Here is a 22,498-nt window from a genome sequence, read left to right on the forward strand (position 1 = left end):
AATCAGTTTTATCCTGGAGGGAGATTTAAAGGACGTGACACTTTCCTTTTATATTTATAACTAACCTGTGTTCTTCTACTTTTTAAAAACCAATTGTTATCCTATTTATGTCCTTATAGGTAAAACAACAACAAAAAAGAAGTGTAGTTGAAATGCCAGGAGAGGAAATTTAAACACCGAATACCCTGAGATATAAGGACGTGTAGTGGAAAAAGAAATACCCTGGGACACCAACATCTTTACAAAGTTTTCCAGAAGCCGCAATTCTTGACTTTATTATTTAAGGGGGGTGGGGGGAACTATTCTTATACGTATTTAGGTCCATAATAGCCTCAGTTATTCACTTTTGTCTCAACTACTTTTCAAAAAAAAAGCCAGTTTACCCTAACTTCCCTACTGAATTTATATGAGATGGTCATGCAAATGTCTACGTAATCTCGGCCTCCTAAAGTCTATAAAGAGCCTTAGAAGTGAGAGGTTGGGATTCAGGATAAGCAAGGTTTAACTCCCAAATCTCTGACTTCCAAATTCCTCAGCTTCACTCTAGAGCCTACCTAAACCGAAAAGTTTCCCCCAACAAACAAGCAGAGAGCTGCGGCGGGAAGCGAAGCGGTCACCATAGGAACTGGGCTCAACCCTAAACTCCTAAGAAACGGCAACAAGAGCAAAGTTTGCTCCTAGAGAGACTCAAGGGCCGCAATTCCGCCTGCTCACTGCCCCTCACAGAAGCTCAAGCAGTGAATATCTACCTCGGAGTCACCCAGAGCCCCCAACCCCCGCCACACACTCTTTCTTGCAGCTGCCCTCCCGGAGGCCTTCCCGCCCAGAAGCTGCTTTATCCCAACCCGGCGCATCACCGCTGCTTTCTACCTGGAGCTCCGGGTCCCTCCCCGGACTTTCGCTGACCTCCTCGGAGCTCATGCCGGCGACTGCCAGGTCTCGGTCTCCGCCGGGGATCCAGGCCCCACCCCACCTCCATCCTCCGCCCCATTCCCCTCCCTTCCCACCTCCAGATAGACCTGGCCCCGCCCCGGTGGAGGTGGAGGGAGGTGGGACCCGGCGGGAAGGATCCGCAGGGGCGGTTAGCGCCGGCCGGCGCCTCCGTCGGCCCCGCCCTCACGTTGTGTACCTGAGGGGGCTTGTCCTCCACCTCCCCGGCGCCTTCGCTCCGCTTCCGCCCCGCGCGCCCACAATCCCTGTGCGCACGCGTACCTGGCTCGACCCCCCACCTCTCGCGGTGACCACAAGCCCTGCGCCTGCACACACACACGTAGCGACGCGTACGTCCACCTGCCAGCCTTAGCAGACGCCTATAAAAAGGCCTCTTTCTGGTCCCTTCGCGCCGCGCAGGCGCATGCCGGCGCAGCGCCTAGACGTCCAACCCGGGCGTCCCGTCTCCTAGTAACCAGTTGCCACTCTTTTTCCAGACCGACCTAAATCTTGCTCTCTGCCACCTGCGGCTGCACCTGGAATGAACGCGCATGCGCAGGCCAGTGTGCCCTCCCGCTTCCTTCCCGAAGCTCTGGAATACCTCCTGTTTTGCTGCTAAGGCTTTGTACCAGTTTTCGCAAAGATTAGGCACCATTCCGGACCCACGTTCAGTGAACTCTTTATTCCTCAGAGCTGCTCTTGGGCGCTGGGAGGTTGGTGTGCTCTCTTGCCGCAGCCGGCTTTAGGGGAGCCTCCCAATTTGGGTCCTAGCGCCGGCGGCCTGCAATCTTGGGGGGCCTGAGGCCGCCCGGCCCGGGTCAGCCCTGCACAGTCGGGTCAGGGTTGAATCGGGAAGTGGCAGAGCTAACAATGAAAGCGCAGATTCCTGCTTAGTATTCCTTTCCCACTTGCCATCCCCTTTCCAGAAAAATTGGTGATGGTATACTACGAAAAGGAAAGAGTATACTACGTCACTAATATTTAATATTGTATCGATTATTTTCCCGTTCAATACCATTTAAACTTGTATGCTCTTAATTAGGGAACACTATTTTAAATTAACCAGGTATAATATTTTTGGCCATCCAACTACGTTAAAATTAACCACATTACCTAAAAGTGGAAAAACGAGCTTTTTAGTGAAAAAGAATGAGAACTACATTTCACTCTGCAAAAATTTTAGAGCCCAGCTTGAAAAGAAATGTCTTTAATTAATTTCTTAATGTTTAACATGTCTCACCTTTCTTAAATAACCCAGGGGCTTCTAAACGTTAACGGTGACTCTGTCTCCCTGTCTTTTCCACAGGTGAAAATAGATAACAAGGTTTTTAAAGCTGTTCTCTGATGATATTGATTTAGTATTCGCCTGTACATTTCAAAATCTCACAGTTCCTGGTTTTGACAGGTACGTACCTATTTTTGCCCACAATATATTATTGGCAGGCATAAACAAATTTTAGAACAAATTTCTTCATAAAAAGTACATTTAAATATAAGTGCCATATGTTTTTCGTTCTGTGCTCAAATTTTTCATCATGTATGGCATTACATTTTCTCATTTTATAGCATTTTCAGATATCATACTTTGTAAGTATAACTAGATACTAAAAAAATAAAGAGTGTTGCTGTTATTTTAGATAAAGAAGACAGAGGTTCCAAGAGGTACAGTCCATTTCCTCTGAAATATAATTATACCTAATTGATAGAAAATAAAAAAGCATGAGCTCTCAGTGACCGACATGAAAAGTTATTTTAGGGAAAACAATGTATAATCTCATTTCCTCTTCAGATACTAAGATTATTTTGAATAAAACGTTCTCATTATCTAGCATTCTTACAAGAAATAGAAAAAAATGTGGGAACCTCACAACTCTTAGAGTTGAAGACATGGGGGGGGGATGAGAGGATTATTAATAAAAGGTAGGAAAGGACTTCCCTGTGGGGGAAAAATTAAGCATTTTTGTACACCACTTAGATGTTACTGAAGATTCTTTGGAAACGTGAAGATCATTTTACAGCCAAACCAGGGTATGGAGACTTTCCTTTTTTTCACAGTAATGATTTCCTCCACCAGCCCAAGAAAGTAAAATTTTCTCTCCTTAATGAAAACCAAGTGGTCAGGGCTTCACCCTGCCCCAGCTAAGCTTCTCATAGTACCTCTGCACTCTCCCTTGTGACACACTCCTGTGCAATTCTAAGGTCTTGGTTTTCTGTTCCCTCAGTTTTCCCATCATTATTGAATAAGCTTCATTACAAAAGACCTCTATTTTGTCTTTTTTTTTTTTCTGAGTACCTCCCTGTTCCCCTCAAAAAAATCTGCAGCTCCAGTTGCACATAGGTGAAGCTGTTTGATCCTCTGTTTATTTTTTAATTGGATAGTTTCTATGGTGTATCTTCAAGTTCACTATTCTTTGCTTCAACTGTTAATCCCATCCACAATGGGATTTTTTTGTTCATGTCAGAACTGTATTTTCATTTCTATAAGTTTAATTTTTTTATTATCTTCCATTTTTTACCTCATTATACTCTCGCTTTCCTCCACCTTGAAAATATAGAATATATATTAAAATAGCTGTTAAGGTGCTTTCATATTAATTCTATCATTTGTGTCATTTCTAGGTATCTTTATCAACTGGGTTTTTTCCTCCTATTTATGGGTCATATTTTTATGATTGTTTCCAAAGCTCATAAGTTTTTATTGCCTACCAGACATTGCAGATTTTACATTGTTTGGTGCTGGAGGTTGCTTTTCTTTAAATATACTTAGCCTTTGTTCTGAGATACAGTACGGTTACCTGGAAACAGTTTGATCCTTTAGAGCTACCCTGTCTAAAATAGTAACCACTAGGTACATATGTCTATTTATATTTGTTAATAAAATTAGATAAAATTTAACTTTTAGTTCCTTACTTGTATGATGTACATTTAAGTGTACACATGCAGCTTCTGTATTGGACAATCATTGCAGAAAGTTCTCTTTAACAGTGCTGCTTTAGAAGCTTGCTTTTGAGTTTTCTTAGGTCCAAAATAGCCTTTATCTAGGGCTAATTTGGCGCCTTTACCAAGCCAATATCTTTGTGAGGACTCTGTTGAGTGCTCCATGTAGTAGAAGTTTTTTCCACTCTGGCTGGTGGGAACTCTATTCTTGGCCCGAGTCTACCCTCTCCTTTCTGCTGGTTCTTTCCCAGGCCTCAATATTTGCCTTACACATATGCACTGATCAATATTCAGCCAAAGGGTTGTGGAGGATCTTCTGCAAATTGCTGGGACTTTCTCTCACTGCCCATCTCCACTCTCCAAATTCTAGCTGCCTTGGGCTCCCTAAACTCTGAACTATATCTTCTCAACTCCTGGACATAACTGACTCAATTTGGGTTCCCCCTCCTTGTGCTAAAGATTGAAATTTCCAGGCAGGGGGCACTTCCAGGGCTCACCTTATTTATTTCCTTTCTGTTAGGGATTACTTGCCTGTACTGCCTGTTGTCCAGTATCTTAAAACCTTGTTTTCATGTGTTTTGTCTGTTCTATTTTTAGCATGTTTAGGGCATGAGGATAAATCTGGCCCTTGTTTCTGTACCATGGCTGAAAGCACAAGTCAGGGGGGTCTTCCTAGTCTCAGGCCCCATGTCACCAATCATCCCCAACAGAATTGGCTTGCAATTCAAAAATTTCTTCAGGCTGAGGGCATTGGAAGTGCACAGGCCCTGAGGCAGAAGGGGGTTTTGCGTAGCATGTGCTTGAGGAACAGCAGTGAGATCACGGGATGGATGCAGAGTGAGTAAGAGGAGGGAAGTTTGAGATGACAGATTTTTATTTTGTGTATGTGCTTCCTACTGCTGCTGTAACAGTTTACCACAAATTTGGTGGCTTTAAGCAACACACATTTATTATCTTAGAGTTCTGGAGGTTAGAAGTCCAAAATGCATCTTACTGGACTTAAATCAAGATGTCAGTCCAGCTGCATTCCTTATGGAGGCTCTTAGGGAAAATCAGTTTTTTTGCCTTTTCAGCTTCTACAGGCTGCCCAGTTTCTTTGGCTTGTGATCTCCTTCTATCTTCAAAGCCAGCAATGGCCTGTCAGATCCTTCTGACATTGCATCAGAGTAACATTCCTGCCTCTTATGAAGATGCTTGCTGTTACATTGGTAACCACCAATTGATCCAAGATAATTTCTCTACCTCAAGGTCAGTTGCTAAAGCGCTTTAATTCCATCTGCAACCTTAGACATCTTTGGGGGCCATTATTTTGCCTATGCTGGAGATTTGATATGTAGAGAAAACTTGAGGACATGGAGTGAGAATTGATGTGATCCGGCTTACATTTTAAAAGGCTCATTCCAGATACAGTTTGAAGAACATGCAGTGGTGAGGGAGGGGCAAGAGTAGAAATAGAATCAGGATTCATTGAAGGATTAGATGTAGAATATTAAATAGGACTTTAAAATTACCCCACCATCCCTGGCTGGTGTGGCTCAATGGATTGAATGCCAGCCTGTGGACTGAGAAGTTGCCAGTTCAATTCCTGGTCAGAATACATGCCTGGGTTATGGACCAGGTCCCCAGTTGGGGATATGCCGGAGACAACCAATGTGTATTTCTCTCTCACACAACGATGTTTTTCTCCCTCTCTCTTTCCCTTCCCCTCTCTCTAAAAAAAGGTAAATAAAAATTTTTTAAAAATTACTTCAACAAAAAAAAATGAACACGTTTTGCTGTCACCCTACATTCCCCTTGTATTCAGTGTCTCCTTAATACTTGATATCACCCAACTTTCTAATGTCTGCCATTCTGATGGTAGTAAACTCGCATTTCTTTGATTCCTAGTAAATTTAAACATGTCTTTATATACTCATTATCAATTTGGGATCCCCCAATCTGTGTGTGAATTATGTCTTTCTATCTTTTGCCCATTTTTCTATTGGGTTTCCTCTTTCCTTGTTGATTTTTAAGTTCTAGCTAAACCTTTTTTTCAGCTTTGGACAGCACATCTTCCAATCTCTTCTCCATTTTTTTTTTTTTTTAGTTTATAGTTTCTTTATTGAAATTATTAATTGTGCATAGACCCACCTGTTGTCTCCTTATTTAATTCTCCACCCCAAGGTTACAAATATACTGTCCTACATTTTATAATTGTGATTATAGTTGTACCATTCACATTTAGGTCTTTACTGCATTCAGAGTCCACTTTTGCATAGAACTATATTCTGCTTTATTTTCATCTAATGGTGAGCCACGATTCACAGTGCTATCATACTAAGCTTAGTTTATTCTATCCCCTTTGCCATACAGTGCCACCTTTATCATATGTGAATTTCCTGTACATGTCTAGGTGCAAGTTAGAACTGTTATGTCCTATTGGTCATTTATTTGTTCCTGCACCTACACCAGTTTTTGTTATTTTGATTTTGTAACATACCTTAACATGTGGTAAGGCAAGTCCCTGTGTGTGTGTGTGTGTGTGTGTATGTGTCTCTGTGTGTGTCTTGTCTCCAAATTTATTTAGCTGTATATGAAACTTTATTCTTCCTTATGCATTCACAATTTCTTTCTGAGGCAATCCAAATATCAGATCCAAGAGACCCCAAATACATTTTTTCCTCCCTTCATGTACTCAAGATCCCAGACAAGTCAAGGTGAGACTCCTAATGCCAAATCTACCCTATTGTATTTGGCTCTTCTCCCACTCCTCTGTCAGACTGAATTTCATGTGCTAGTTGATAATTATATACATTACCATTATTTTACCTTTGTTGATTTCAAATGCAGTGTGTTGTTTTATATAGTTATTAGTTATATTCTTTTCAAATTTGCATTTTGAGAATTTTAACCATCTAGAAATTGAACAAGAATAAAAACAGTATTTTTTTATCCTTAACCACAGACTCAACAACTATTAACATGTTACATATTTTATTTTCTCTCAGTAACTATCTATTGCTAGATAATTTGGAAACTAGTTGTAAATATGATCCTTACCCCTGTTCCAGCATGTTACCTCCTAAAACCAAGGATATTCACTTATATAAATGACCACAATATAATTATAATATTCAGGACACTTAACATGGATGTGATAGAATTATTATAAACCATCCTTTTTTAATACATTTCCTACCCCTCTCCCCAATTCAGTATCATTCACTACATTTGAAAATTATCTCTTTAGTCTCCTTTAATCTGGAACAATTCTTCAACTTCTCTTTGTCTTTCATACATTGATATTTTTTATTACAGACTATTTATATGTCTCCCAATTTGTATTTAGCTGATTGTTTCTTCATGATTAAGTTCAAGTTATGCATTTTTGACAGGAGTGTTTCCTTTTTAAATAAAGAGGAGAAACTAAAGAACATATAAATTCAGTTTTATTAATTTGAATATTGGATATTTATTTGATGAGGAAAAAGAATTCATCTTCAAGTTCCAAATATAAGAAAGATTTTAGAATATGATCAGAGAGATCTTTTTAAAATTTTGCTAAATTGTATTTGATGCCTAGAAAGCCAAATTACTATTTTTTTAATTGTTACATAAACATTTGAATAACTACTGTGTTTAAGATACTACAGAAGGCCCAGGACTCTGTTCTGTTGTAGAGTTAACACTGCTATTCAATCACAAATATTGATAAAAAAGTTTTTAAGATGTTATCTTTAGAAATCAGTCAATAAGTGATAGGGCTTGATGGGGATGGAACTGTAAACTCATAAAAGATACCACATTGCATAAATATTAAAGAAATAATACATTCTAAAAAATGTTTCAATAGTTTTCATCTATAGCTGCTAGCCTATCTTCAGTAGATTACTGTTCTCTAACAAGCACTGGGCTTTCATGTCTTTACTATCTTCCTTGTGACAGAAAGTTGTTCCCTTCTGCCATCTTGGTCAACTCTGCTTTCCAAATTCCTGCCCTTCATTCAAAGCCCAACCTTGACTGGAAAACTCTCCTCTCTTCCTTCAGAACCATTCCAAGCCCTCCTGCCATGTTGCATGCTCATCTCTTAACAGATTGGGCATCTGTAATAAAAAGTACTGAATCTTAATTGGACATCTATTTTTTTGTATTGTGGTAAAATATACATAACATAAAATTTACCATCTTAACCATTGTTAAGTGTACAGTGCAGGGCATTAAATATATTCATAATGTTGTGCTATCACTGCCATCCATGTCCAGAATTCTTTTAATCTTGTAAAACTAAAACTCTATGTCCATTAAACAATAACAGCCACCATGGCTGGTGTGGCTCAGTGGATTGAGTGTCAGCCTGTGAACCCTATTGGTGTGTCTCTCACACATCAATGTTTCTTTCCCTCTTTCTCCCTTCTATCCCCTCTCTCTAAAAATAAATAAAATCTTTAAAAAAAAACAACTCCCCATGGCAACCACCATTCTACTTTCCATCTCTAGGATTTTGACTAGTCTAAGTACTTCACATAAGTAAAGTACTTAACTTCATTTACATATATACAGTATTTGTTTGTGACTGACTCATTTAACTGAGTGTAATGTCCTCAAAGTTCAGCAGTTTGTAGCATATTGAAGAATTTCCTCCTTTTTAAGGCTGAATAATATTCCAGTGTATGAATATACCACATCTTGCTTAGCTATTGATGGGCAATTGAGTTATTTCCACTTTTTAGCTATTGTGAACAATGCTACTATGAACATGGGTGTAGTAATATATCTTTGATACTCCACTTTCAATTATTTTGGGTCTACAAAAAACTCCTCAACCTAATAAGTGAATTTGGCAAAACAGCAGGATACAAAGTCAATATTCAGAAATCAAAGGCATTTTTGTACACCAGCAATGCAATAGAAGAAGAAGAAATCAGAGAAAAAATACCATTCGATATAGCAAAAAGAAAAATAAAGTACCTAGGCATAAATTTAACCAAAGTTGTAAAAGACCTGTATGCAGAAAACTATACAACATTGAAAAAAGAAATTAAGGAAGACACAAATAAATGGAAGTATATACCGTGCTCATGGATTGGAAGAATTAATATCATCAAAATGTCCATACTACCCAAAGCAATTTATAGATTCAACACAATCCCTATTAAGATACCAATGATGTATTTCACAGAAACAGAACAGACATTTCAAAAATTTATATGGAACCATAAACGACCCCGAATAGCCTCAGCAATTTTGAGAAAGAAACACAAAGTAGGAGGGATCACAATACCGGACATCAAACTCTACTACAAAGCCACTATACTCAAAACAGTCTGGTACTGGCACAAGAACAGACCCATAGACCAGTGGAACAGAATAGAAAGCCCAGAAATAAGCCCAGGTCTATATGGGCATCTAATATTTGACAAAGGGGGCAGAAGCATAAAATGGAGCAATAACAGCCTCTTCAACAAATGGTGTTGGGAGAGCTGGATGCAAAAAATTGAAATTGGATCATCAGCTGACACCATACACAAAAATAAACTCAGGATGGATAAAAGACTTAAATATAAGTCACAACACCATCAAAGTCCTAAAGGAGAACATTGGCAGGAAACTCTCAGATGTCCCACGCAGCAATTTTTGCACTGATATGTCTCCTAAAGCAAGGGACATAAAGGAAAGAATAAACAAGTGGGACCTCATCAAAATAAGAAGCTTCGGCACAGCTAAAGAAAACATTAGCAAAATGAAAAGGGAGCCAACCATATGGGAAAATATATTTGCTAGTGATACATCAGATAGAGGTTTGATCTCCAAGATATATAAAGAACTCACTCGACTCCACTCCAAGACGACAAACGATCCAATCAAAAAATGGGCAAAGGACCTGGGCAGACGCTTTTCGAAGGAGGAGATACAGAGGGCCCAGAAGCATTTGAAAGGATGCTCAGCATCACTAGCCATCAGAGAAATGCAGATCAAAACCACCATGAGGTACCACCTCACACCAGTCAGAATGGCCATCATAAACAGATCAACAAACAACAGGTGCTGGCGAGGCTGTGGAGAAAAGAGAACCCTATCCCACTGTTGGTGGGAACGCAGACTGGTGCAGCCACTGTGGAAAGAGTGTGGAATTTCCTCAAAAAGCTGAAAATGGAACTGCCTTTTGATCCAGTGATTCCCCTGCTGGGACTATACCCTAAGAATACCAAAACGTCAATACAAAAGAACCGAGGCACCGCAATGTTCATAGCAGCACAATTTACAATAGCCAAGTGTTGGAAGCAACCTAAATGCCCATCAGTAGTTGATTGCATCAAAAAGTTATGGTACATATACACAATGGAATACTACGCAGCAGAAGGAAAAAAAGAACTACTAAACTTCGCGACAGCATGGATGGAACTGGAGAGCATTATGCTAAGCAAAATAAGCCAGGGGGCGAAAGACAAATACCATATGATCTCACCTATAAGCGGAACCTAACCAACAATACAAAGATGCAAGGAAAATTAAGATCAGCCACAGTGAAAGGAAAAGAATTCAACAGAGACACGAGGGAAGGGGGGCGGGCAGGGAAAAGGAAGGGAAGGGGAAAGTCAAGGAACACATAGCAAGGACTCATGGACAAAACCAAAGGGGAAGAGCTGAGGGAGGGAAAGAGGGAGGGGTCAAGGGAAAGTGGTGGGGGGGAGGCAGAGACAAATATATTTAAAAAAAAAATAAAAGAGAGCTGGAAAAAAAAATTATTTTGGGTGTACGTCCAGAAGTTAGTTTGCTGGATTATATGGTAATTTTATTTTTAATTTTTTGAGGAACTGCCAAATTGTTTTCCACAAGAGCTGTACCATTGTACATTCCTGCCAATAATGTGTAAGTTTCTCCACATCCTCACCAACACTTGTTATTTTCTGAGGTTTTTTTGATACTAACCATCCTATTGGGGATGAGGCAGTATCTCATGGTTATGATTTGCATTTCCCTGTTAGTGATGGTGAGCATCTTTTCATTTTCTTATTGGCCATTTATATTCTTTAGGTTAACTTCTTTGGTTAATTTCTATGTATTTTATTACTATATTTATGCTACTGTAAATGAAATTATTTTCCTTTTAAGGTTGTTCATTGTTAACAAACAGAAATGTGACCGATTTTTGCATGTTGACTTTGTATCCCACTATTTTGCTGAACTTATTTATTCTAATATTTTTTTAATCTTTAGAGTTTTCTACCTATAGCATTATATCATCTGTGAAGAGAGATAATAACTTTATTTTATCGTTTCCAATTTATATGCCTTTTATTTCTTTTTGCTAGAATAGAAGTGGCAAAACTGGGCATCCTTTCCTTATTCCTGATTATAGAGGAAATGTTTATTCCATTGAGTGTGATATGCACTAGACTTTTCACATATGGCTTTTATTTAGTTTCCTTCTTTTCCCGGTTGTTTTGTTTTTTTTAATCATGAAAGAGAGTTGAATTTTGTCAAATGCTTTTTCTGCATCAAATGACACAATCATGGTTCTTTTCCTTCATTCTGTAATATGGTGTGTTACATCAATAAATTTTCATGTGTTGAAGTATCCTTTCATTCTAGGAATAAATTCCCCTGGTCACAGTGTATAATCTTTTTAATTTGCTGCTGAATTTGGCTATCTAGTATTTTGTTAAGGATTTTACTTCAACGCCCATGTGGGATATTGTCTGTAGTTTTCTTGTGGTGTGTTTACCTGGCTTTGGTATCAGGGTAATAATGCTGGCCTCCTAGAATGAATTAGAGAGTGTTCCCACCTCTTCAATTTTTTGGAAACAGTTTAAGAAAGATTGGTATGAGTTCTTCTTTAAATGTTACAATAGCATAAGTGGAATTTGCAAATGAAGGCACTGAGTCCAGGACTTTTCTTTGTTTAGAGATTTTTTACTATAAGTTCAATCTCTTTAGTAGTCATAGGCCTATTTAGATTTTCTTCATTTATATTTTGTTTCTTCATGACTTGATTTTGGCAGGTGTTGTTTCTAGGAATTTGTCCACTTCAGCTAGGATATACAGTTTGTCGGCATGCGGTTATTCATAGCACTCTCTATAATGCTCATTTCTGTAGAATCAGAGTAATGTCCCCCACTTTCATTTCTGATTTTAGTAATTTGAAACTTTTTAATTTCATTGATTTTTTTTTTCTCCAGTTTTTCTGGGGCGTATTTCATTTACCTCTGCTCTAATCTTTATTATTTCCTTTCTTCTGTTAGCTATGGATTTAGTTTGTTCTTTTTCTTCTTCCTTAAGTGGTCAAGTTGTTGATTTGAGGTCTTTTTTTTTTTTTATGTGTTTATAGCTATAAATTTCCCCATTAGCACTGATTTTGCAGCATCCTGTAAGGTGATATAGTTTTTGTTTACATCCATCTCTAAGTATTTTCTAATTTCCCTTGTGGTCTATTTGATCCTTTGGTTGTTTAAGAGTGTATTGTTTAATTTCCACATATTTGGGAACTTTCCTGTTTTACTACTGTTACTGATTTTTTTAATTGATTTGTGTTGACTTTAGAGAGAGGAAGGGAGAGAAACATCGATTTGTTGTTTCATGTATTTACACATTCACTAGTTGATTCTTGTATGTGCGCTGACCAGAGATTGAACCTGCAACCTTGGTATATCAGGACAATGCTCTACCCAACTGAGCTACCTGGCCAGGGCCTGTTATTGATTTCTTACTGAATCCCATTGTGATCAGAGAAGATACAATACTTTGTATGACATCTACCTTTTAAAATCTATTGCGAGTCAATTTATAGCCTAAGACATGGTTTATCCTGGCAAATGTCCTACATGTACTTGAGAAGAATGTGTATGCTGCTGTTGTGTGGAATATTCTATTATGTTACTAAATCTAATTGTTTTAATTTGTTGTTAAAGTCTTCTATTTCCTTATTTTCTTTCTAGTTGTTGTATCCATTATTGAGAGTTGAGTATTGAAGTCTCCAACTATTAGTGTAGAACTATTTCTTACTTCAGTTCTCGCAGTTTTTGCTTCATGTATTCTGGTGGTGTGTTACTTGGTTTATGTTTACAATTGTGAGGACACCTAGCAGAGTGTATGGACTTCAGTAATTATTTCCTTAATCCATTAATAATTAATGAAAATTTTTTTATAGCAATAATGATAGGAAAGGCCAAGTAGATTAGTTCTATTATTTTCTGAAAGGTGATGATACATAAAACCTGGTAAATTTCTTTTTAAAAAGACTTTCAAAGAATCTGTAGAACATGCAACCTCTCCCACAGAAAAAATGTAAACACTTGAGAGGTAGCAGTGTTATACTTAATGTTTTTGGTATCATCATGACATTCCATTAAAACAAACATTGTAATGAAGTTGGTTGAAATTCCTGTATTCACTTGTTTCAATTTTTTTCCCTCAAGCAATCAAGTGGAAGCACTGTTTCTGCTGCTATATTCATTCAGCTGTTCCGATGGGATTTTCTCTTAGTAAATCTGCTACTCAGGTATCTGCTATGTGTATGGATTCAAAAGTGGATGATCACTTAATGCAAGGGACTGAGAAAAGCAAGTTGGAAACAGTGACTCAATTATTTCAAAACACCAAGAAAATAAGATTAGAAGACACAAACCAAGAAAACTTTAAAAGAAGTAAAGAGACTGGCACAGGGTCTCTTTCAGAGAAAGCCTTGGGTTCAGTGGTTTATGTTAAAGAAAGTGATGGAATAGAAGTAACAGATGTGGAATAAAGTTATTTGTACCTATTACCAAAGAAACCAAAAATTGCTTTTGTCTAAGGAGGTGTGTTGAATAAGAAGCTGACCTTATTAGGAAAACCTAACAAAATGAAGGAAGATGATTGCTTTTTTTTTCACTGTTTATGAATCATCTTAGACTACATTTTTTGATGATGCATACTCAAACTAGTTGCTTTAGGGAGAAAAGAACTTTCCAAAATTCAAAGCAGATTTCTCTCATGTTACATTCTATCCTTGTCATAATTGGAGTTTTTGAGTAACAGTATTTAAATGGCACCAAAACATACTAATTGTAAAATATTTAACAGGTGATCATAAAACATAAAACGGTGCCCAGTTAGACATCAGCATGTCACACTACTACTTTTTTTAAAGATTTTATTTATTTTTAGAGAGAAGGGAGAGGGGGGAGAAACATCAATGTGTAGTTGCCTCTCAAGTGCCCCGCTACTAGGAACCTGGCCAGCAACCCAGGCATGTGCCCTGACTGGGAATCGAACCAGCGATCCTTTCGTTTGCAGGCCAGTGTTCAATCCATTGAGTCACACCAGCCAGGGCAGTATGTCACATTACTTCTTGGTGTACCGATCTTGTATGTTAGATTTCCAGTTTGGGATTTTGCTTTAGGGGACTTTATCTTCCTTCATTTTTGCATTTCTGTTCTGTAAAGTTCACTGCAGGTACAACCTGCAAAAGACCAGTAAATTGCATACTTTGAAAAGCATTTCACATTTTAAATTATCCTTTTAAAACTGATTTTTTTTCTTCCACATTGGATTCATTTCAGAGCTACAAAATAGTTATTTTGAAATGCAATAGTTTATCTTATAGATGCTACCATTTCATACCATCAATATTTAATATAATAAAACAGCCTTAAAATTCTTGTATGTCATTTTGCCATTCCTACTGAAATATGTATTAGTTTGAAACAGCAGTACTGTCTCAAGTAATGTTAGCTAATAACTAAAACCATTTTGTGTCTGGACACATAGTGAACTGTTTTACTGTATTATGTATGTTTTGAACATTTTCCTGTAATTTAATATTTAAAGACTACTTCTAATGCCCAGTTATCGCCTTCATATTCATGCAAAAGGAAGAGAAAAAGGCATCTTCTTTTAAGGGAAGCAATATTTTATACATCAAATAGCACTAAGAAATGTAATATGTTTGTAGGGAATATTGAGCCAAGAGTTTAAAGTTGTTGAATGGGACGTAGCCAATAAGATGATGCTTTTTTATGATTTACAGAACATAATTCTCTGGGAGAGAAAATACACAAAATTCATTTGTTCACCTATCCTGGCACTGTGCTTGGTGCTGGGGTTATAGTGATGAGTAAAATAGCTGCCTTTATTGTGCTTGCTGTCTGGTTGTCAGGGAAGATAGAATATCAGATAGTAATTAGATAAGATACAAACTGTGATGTGCCATGAAGAAAAAATAAATGTTCAGAGAAACAGAAGGCAAAACATAATACATATACTTGAACTTCTCTGAGGACAGCACATTTATAGCTTTTGCTGTTATGTGATTGTCCAAGTGAGATGATGATGATGGTTGAGGTGTTAAGAAGAGGACAGAGTCCAGGTGAGGTTTGGCAGGACATAGTGATTGTCTGAAAGTGGGAAGTGAAGCAAAAGAAAAGGTTTCTAGGATAAAAGACTAAATGCATGAAGGTTCCTGGCGGAAAAGGGTGTGCTCAGGAGCAGTTTTGGGACATACCATGCTTCCAAGGCAAGTAGACAGTTTATGGAACTAAAAGTATACATTTTGAAGTCATGTACAGAAATGCTATTGAAAATCATAGGAATGAATGACATTCCTTAAGGTAAATGTTTATTTTGAGATCAAGCTCTGAGAAACTCCAACATTTAGGAGCTAGTCAGTGCAGGGGGTGCAAGCAAAGGGGACTGAGAATTGGCAGTGAGGTTGCTGAAAAACGAAGACAGGCTCATGCCAAGATTGTCCACAGGAGTCTTTAAAGTAGAGGTAGCCAGCCAAAAGGTTAGATGAGGCTCAAACAACATGAATGTCATCAGTGAGTTCTGCAAAAACCACTTTAAAAAAGGCGGGGGGGACTTGGCTCAGATATTTCCAGACTTGTGTTTCACATCCACATATGTCAAACAGGACATTTGATACCTGTGTTGGATGTTGAATTTGGGATGATCCGTTTCATTGTAGATTGGTTCATTTTATAAGATAAAAATACACTTTAATAAAGAAAAAATTCAATATTGAAGCTTCATACATTCTTAGGGTACTGGGAAGAGGGATTCCCCAGTTCTTCCCACTTCCCTGGTATAGCTGTGGAGGCAGTATGACAAGGTTTTCTGAACTTGGAAAGGAGTAGGAGTCAGAGAGGCTTTCCTCTGCCTGAATCTTTCCTCAGGGGCTGCCTGTCTGCCAGGTGGTTTATTTCTGTGTGCCTCTCACCTACCTTCAGCATCCCTGCCTGAGTGCCCTCTGCAATACAGGGATGGTGTTGTGCAGGGGGCATCAGGGCACGTCAGCTGGTGTAGAGACAGGTGATGATGGTGGTGGCAGCCATGAGAGGGGACACGGGTAGACAAGAGGGAAGTGGGGATGAGGAAGAAGGGAAGAGGGAGAAAGCCAAAGAAGCTGAGGTGGCAGGAGTGGAGAGATTGGGATATGGTCTTCAGTCTCTGGGTCTCCATCAACTCTTGTCTGAGGGTGGATCTCTGTGCACTTTGTTTTTCTTCATACTGTCTCGGTGTTCTTGTTGGGACACAGCCAGCACTGATGCTCGGATTTCATCATCATCCCAGTTGTTCAGACCAAAGGCACACCTCAGTCACTGGGACAACAAAAAATGCAATCACTACTTACCTTCATTGAGAACCACTGATGCTAAAACATCAGAAAATTGGGATCCCCAAATCCCATCCAAGACATAGATGAAGCAGCACAACTGTAAAGGAAAATTCACAAAAACTTTCTGAAAGGGGTGTAATGGAGTAAGTTTTGATCAGAACAATAGCCTCACTTTGTTTTGGGGGAAAATTCTACAAGTAGAGTCCTCAAATAAGCACTTTTCACAGTCCTGCTGTTGTTTCTGATACATAAATTTTCCATATAAAAATAATGTAGTGCAACAGAAATAAGGACGGTGGGAGACTTTAAATTCAACATATCCATAAAACAAGGGTATGTAGACCTATAGTATATGCATTGTTGTAACTAATAGTGTTGTCATTGATGCCAATAATAATGTATACAATTTATTGAGCTGGTATGTGACTGTCTTAGCTGAGATTGCCTAGCAGCTTGCCTGGGACCAGGATTCAGGTGCACATGACTTTTGGGAAAAGCCTGTAAAGGGGTGAGGAAAGCAAGAAAGGGAAGCAGAAGTCAGTTAAGGATGAGGACTCAGGTAAATTCTTGTCCAGATCCACACGGTGCTCTGGAGGGTTCACACTGCAAAATTGTTCCACTATCCCACTTTGAGGCAAGAGGACCATTGTACCCTCATACTAGTTGGGCATTGCTTGCCCACCACCAAGCCAAAGTGGAGGTGGGGGATACAGAAGTATCATGAATCACTCAGGTGTCTACAGGCAGGACAGCTTCTACACTCTGAAAAATGAATGCTGAAAAAATGAATGCATGGATTAAGGAGGGTAAAGGGGGGCTGTGTGGGAGCACTAACAGTCTTTATTACAATGCCGGACACCTAACATATATTATTTTCCTTTTATTTTTGAAACAATCATGTAGGGGGCCTCTTTGAGTGGTATTGGGGACTGTAGTCCCATGCAAGCTGGGGCCTGGGAGAGAACCTGCAAGACCTGGTCAGAACACTGGTAATGTGGTTGATAGGCAAGACTGAATAATAACTCCAAGGGCCCCCTGGGGAAATCAGGCCTAGAAGTAAATTACATTCCTTGAAACATGCTTTGTTTCTCTCTCAAGCTCTGTTAATTTTATATCAGATAACCAGCTCAAGGCTGGAAAGAAATTTACAAAATTCCTGGACCCTGACCCAAATCCCACCTAGTGCCATGTTAGCTTAACTCAGACCCAAGCAGTTCGGGTTGTTCCTACCATTGTCTTCTTTAAACAGTAACTAGTCTCTGTAAGCTTAAATTACTGATACAATTAGATTACCTATACATTCCTGCTACCTATCCCCTGCTTGTAACCCTCTCAATAAAAGCCATTGAGCACAGGGGCTCAGGGCATTCTCCTTGAGAAAGAAGTGCCTTCCCCTTTGCTTGACAGGAAAACCATGTCTGGAAAGACTTGAACCCAGGGACTTCCAGAGTACCCCATACAATCAACTTTACAGAAAAGTTGCAAGTATGGTAGTAAAACCTTTCCATCTTCCCACCCCCAACCATTTGAAAGTAAGTAGCTGAACTAATTCTCCATAAATACTTTTTTAAGCACTTGAAGAATTTATTTTTACTTTATTTTTAATTAAGGTATAACTGACATGTGACACTGTATTAGTTTTAGGTGTCAACATAATTTTATGTGTATATATATGTGTGTGTATATGTGTGTGTGTGTGTGTGTGTGTGTATATATATAGCAAAATGATTACAGTAACTTTGGTTAAATTACCACACATAGTTACCAGTTTTTTTTCCTTAAGGTCTATTCTCTTAGGAACTGTCAGATATACAGTACAGTATTGTTAACTACAGTCACCATGCTGTATATTACATCCCCAGGACATATCTGTCATAACAGGAAATTTGTACTTTTTAACCATTTTCACCCATTTCACCCCCCCTGCCCCCCCCCCAAAAAAAGCACTTTTGATGGAACAATAATGATATAAGCCATGTTGGAGGAGGGTGAAAAATGAATGGGATGTGAGGAACTGGACACAGGATGTGTATAGCAACTCCTTGTATAAGCTGAGCTCTGAAGGGAAGTAGACTGGATAAAACATGGAAATGTAAGGTTACTGGATTGCGTGGATAAGATGGAATTCATGTTTAGTGTCAGTAAAAGGAGGTTCCAGCAGAAAAGAATAACCAAAGGAGAGACGTTTCAGAGCAGAGGGGAGGGAATAGGATTCTTGAAAACTACCTCAGTAGGAAATTAGGGGGGAAAAAACTACCATCTCAGATTCCAGAGAAATGGAATTTATAAAGATGTAATATAAACAAAAGTGCAATAGTATTGTGTAGCTATTTTTAATAAATAGGAAAATTCCCACTGGGACTAACTCCCCACAGAATCCATTCCCATCTGTATAATACAAGAAAGACTAACTCAGAGTGACTTTAATCAAAAGGGCAATAAATGAGGAACCGTTGTGTCTTCATTGAAGCTTTATATGGAGCCCTGGTCATGTCCCCTATCAACATCACTTAAGTGTAAACTTCTTTTTGCAAGATGCAAGTCTTGGCGTTCTATTGTAACTGAAGGAGAAACTGATTTCCATTGAAGGTTGAAAAAGAAGACCACAAATTTTGGGGGCTCCTCTCAAGAGGTGGGCTCCATTACTCTGTCCCTTAATTCTGCGCTTGCTTTGCTGTTGCTTTGGCCAGTAAAATACGGCCCAAGTGATACTTCCAAGATCAGGCCCGAACTGAGGTGCCCCAGCAGGGCGCCAGCACCAACTGTCAAGGGAGTGAATAACGCCATCCTGGAATTCCCTGCCCCGCTCAGCCAACCCTTGCTGACCGAAGCCACGAGTGTAAGCCCAGGTGAAACCAGCAGAGGAATCACCCAACTTGCCCATATACATGTTAGAAATAATAAATCGCTGTTTTAAGCCATCAATGATGGAGGCAGTTCGTTATGCAGCAATAGTTAACTGAAATTTTGGCTTGCTGGGGTAATTTCCCAACTGGATGAACCACAAGGATTTTCTTGCCAACTACAATGAGGGACACCCCAAGGGGTAACGATCATTCGCCTCCCTGTGTTTGTTTTCTGACCCACTTCTTCCTACAAGCACTCATTCCTTTAAATGCAATGTCTGAACACATTTTAGTTTCCTCGCCTTCCAAGCGAGTTATCAGCCTTTTGGATTGTGAAGAGGAGATCCGTTGAGGACCCGACGCAATGCCTGAACGCTCAGTAAGGTACTTGCTCGTTGGCACTGGGGCCTGGCGTCTGGCCCGTGTCTGGCGTTTCTGGCGGACTCCCCCAGGCTCGCTCCCTTCCAGCTTGACATGGCCGCCCCTCCTACCTTCGCCCCGGTTACCGTTAGCTCTCTCAGAGCGGGAGCGTCCACCTGAACTGGAGGATCTGTGGTGTTAGGTCGTGCACCCTGATCCTGCCTCTGATCTGGTATGGCGCTGGATCGTCCACTCCCATGGACCCTTACGAAGCCCACCGGCTGCGCCACCCGGCCCGGCCCGGCCCATCTCCTCGCGCTACTTCCGGGGCGGTCCCGGGGGCGAGGCAACAGCCTGCGCATCCGGCAGGATCTTGGCTAGCGTGAGGCCGGGCGGCCGTGGGCGCAAGCGGAAGCAGCAGGTGAGTTATGCCAGCCCGCGCAGCTCCGGGGCGCAGAGGGCCGGGAACTGGGGTCCCCAGCCGGGCACCGCATGTTGATGCTGGAGTTGCCGCGGTTTGTGCTCAGCCCTTGGGAGTAAGTCATCTCCGGTTGGAAAAGGGTTGGCGTCCACGGCTGATAAGGTGAAATAAAACGTACACAAGACCGTTTCTGGGTAAAGGGCGCACTGACAGAAATGGTAAAATAACTCGGAAACCTTTCGTGAAGGAGCTCGGCCTGTTTAGGTGGGTAAGTGGGACTGTTATTTTTTGCTTTCTCTTCGGTGATGAATCATGTTTGGCAATGCAGTGCCCGCTAGAACGCGGAACTAAGATTGTCCTCTTAGGAAAAACTGTAAAATTCATCATTACAAGGTGAAAATAGAGATAAGCAAAGTTAAAGAAAATTTTACCAGGCCTTCAAGACTTGACTGTATCCTGACCACAAGGAAAAGAGGATCATTCTTTTGGCAGACCTTTCTGTTACTGAAGCATGGAATAAGAGAGGTGTACTTGTCGCAAATGAATCCAAGCCTCCTCTAGGAGAGAGAAGATGTCCTGGTTTTAATAGCAGGCTCTCTCCAGAGCCCAAGAATTGAGAAGGTGGTTTCCAAAGGGGTCAGACATTGATATCATATAACTCATTTTTTTTTTGTTCGGATTCTGTATGCACCAAGCAAAACTGTAAGTTGGACAGGCTAATCTGAATATCTGGTTGACAAGATCCTTCACTGTCTCACCTTCATTCAACCAAGTATTGTAGATTCTCCATGCTTAAATCACTAGGTGATGTCTCTGAAGTATAAATCTGATCTTCCTGTTTCATTAAAACTCTTCAGCATCTCCTCCCTGGCCCTCAGGATAAAAGTTAAGCATTTAATTTGAATTTTTAAGTCTCTTCATTATCTGACCTTTACTTCTCCCACCTCCTTATCTCTTGCAACTCCCCTTTCTTGTGATCTTAAGTACCAATGGTTTTGTGTATTTTATGTTTCAGACAGTAGAATTAAATTCTTTGAATGGGTCTTTTTCTTTTTCTGTCAAGCTGTTATAAATTGTTGTACTACTTTTCCTTACCCCTTTTATATCTCAGCTTCAATGTCAGTTCCACTAATTTGAGGAATAGGTGGCCCTCTAATATACCTACTCTATTACAGCATTTATGATACTATTTTAATTATTGCCGTAATTGCTTTTTAATATCTCCCCCTAGATTATGAGTTCCTTGAAGACAAGAACCAGCTTATGACCTTAAATTTCTCTCATATCCACCTTGTTCTGTATGTTTGCTCTCCTAGTTCAGGCCCTTGTTACCTTTAGCTTGGACAGCTGCATTAGTCTGTTAACTGGTCTCCATGCCCCTGGTCTAGCTTTTCTTTAATCCATGCTCAATACTGCTGGCAGTGGTAGTTTTGTTTAATGCCTAGTTTAACATGTTCCTGCTTAAAACACTTCAATAGATCCCTGCTGCTTTTAGAAAAAGTCTAGATGTTTTAAAATTACATGAATTTTTCTCCTCCCCTTCTGTATTCCCTTACTACCTGTGCCTTGTAGGCACTCCATAAACATTGGTCGAGTGAATAAGGGACTACATCAAACTCAGTCAAACAGAACCAAGAACAAAGGGTTTAATCAAAGCAATGCAGTCTGGCCACACAGACTTCGTAGGGCAGTGTAGCCATAGGAGACTAGTAATATACTCTTTCCTTGAAGAAGGAGTCCTCAAAACATGCCTTATTATTAGATGACTCCTTGTCTCTGCATATGCCTAGAATATGCTACTCCCATCCACTTGGTAAACACCATTAGATTTCAAGACAGTTTAAGTATCCCGTCCTCTATTAAACTCTCCTGACCTTCTGGACAGAGTGTAAATTGGTTCAACTTTCCCATAGCATAATTTATCAAAATATGCCAGGAATGATGACAATGTGAAACTCTTTGACCTGGGAATTGTGTTTCTAGGACATTACTACAAAAGAATTTGGCCTGATTGTGGATCTTAATAATCCATTCCAAACCTGGCTGGGTGGCTCATTTCATTGGAGTGTTGTCCTGAACAACAAAAGGGTTGGGAGTTTGATTCCCAGTCAGGGCACATACCTCGGTTGCTAGTTCCATCCCCAGTCAGGGAACTTAATGGGAGGCAACCAATTTCTTTCCCACATTGATGTTTCTCTCACCCTCTCCCTCTCTCTTTCTCCCCATTCCTCTCTCTCTAAATCAATGAACATATCCTTGGGAGAGGATTAAAAAGAATTGTAAAATAAGTCATTCTATTCCAGTTAGTTAACCTAAAGGAAAATTGTGACCATCCTAAAAAACAGAATTGGAACAGAATGGTTTATTTATGATTATAACTAGTCGAAATACTTAGTGTAACTAGTATTTTCAGCATTTTGCCACTTAATAGTT

The 22,498-nt window shown here is 39.7% G+C and overlaps 1 protein-coding gene and 1 long non-coding RNA gene across 3 annotated transcripts; one reads left to right on the forward strand and one right to left on the reverse strand.

Moving 5' to 3' along the window:
* Positions 1-1,475: 1,475 nt before the first annotated feature.
* On the forward strand, positions 1,476-13,664 carry CUNH2orf15 (chromosome unknown C2orf15 homolog). Of its 2 annotated transcripts, XM_054586273.1 has the most exons (3): positions 1,476-1,643; positions 2,237-2,335; positions 13,263-13,664. In XM_054586273.1, exon 3 carries the CDS (start codon positions 13,313-13,315, stop codon positions 13,586-13,588), a length of 276 nt encoding a protein of 91 aa, XP_054442248.1. In that variant the 5' UTR covers positions 1,476-1,643; positions 2,237-2,335; positions 13,263-13,312; the 3' UTR covers positions 13,589-13,664. The 2 variants fall into 2 exon arrangements, with proteins under 2 accessions (XP_054442248.1, XP_054442256.1); XM_054586281.1 differs by lacking the exons at positions 1,476-1,643; positions 2,237-2,335 and adding an exon at positions 5,028-5,115.
* A 327-nt stretch (positions 13,665-13,991) lies between these two features.
* Positions 13,992-19,958, reverse strand: LOC129080783 (uncharacterized). Its single transcript, XR_008530194.1, has 3 exons — positions 19,776-19,958; positions 16,044-16,421; positions 13,992-14,284 (listed from the first exon to the last, which is right to left on the reverse strand). It is a non-coding gene; the product is annotated as an uncharacterized LOC129080783 (long non-coding RNA).
* Positions 19,959-22,498: the final 2,540 nt, after the last annotated feature.

The sequence above is a fragment of the Pteronotus mesoamericanus genome, unplaced genomic scaffold (assembly GCF_021234165.1).
Source record: "Pteronotus mesoamericanus isolate MK-2021 breed Mesoamerican mustached bat unplaced genomic scaffold, CSHL_Meso_final contig_121, whole genome shotgun sequence".
Classification (NCBI taxonomy): Eukaryota; Metazoa; Chordata; class Mammalia; order Chiroptera; family Mormoopidae; genus Pteronotus; species Pteronotus mesoamericanus.

Coding starts and splice junctions, on each gene's coding strand:
- CUNH2orf15 (XM_054586273.1), top strand. CDS start 13,313: ATGGGATTTTCTCTTAGTAAATCTGCTACTCAGGTATCTGCTATGTGT.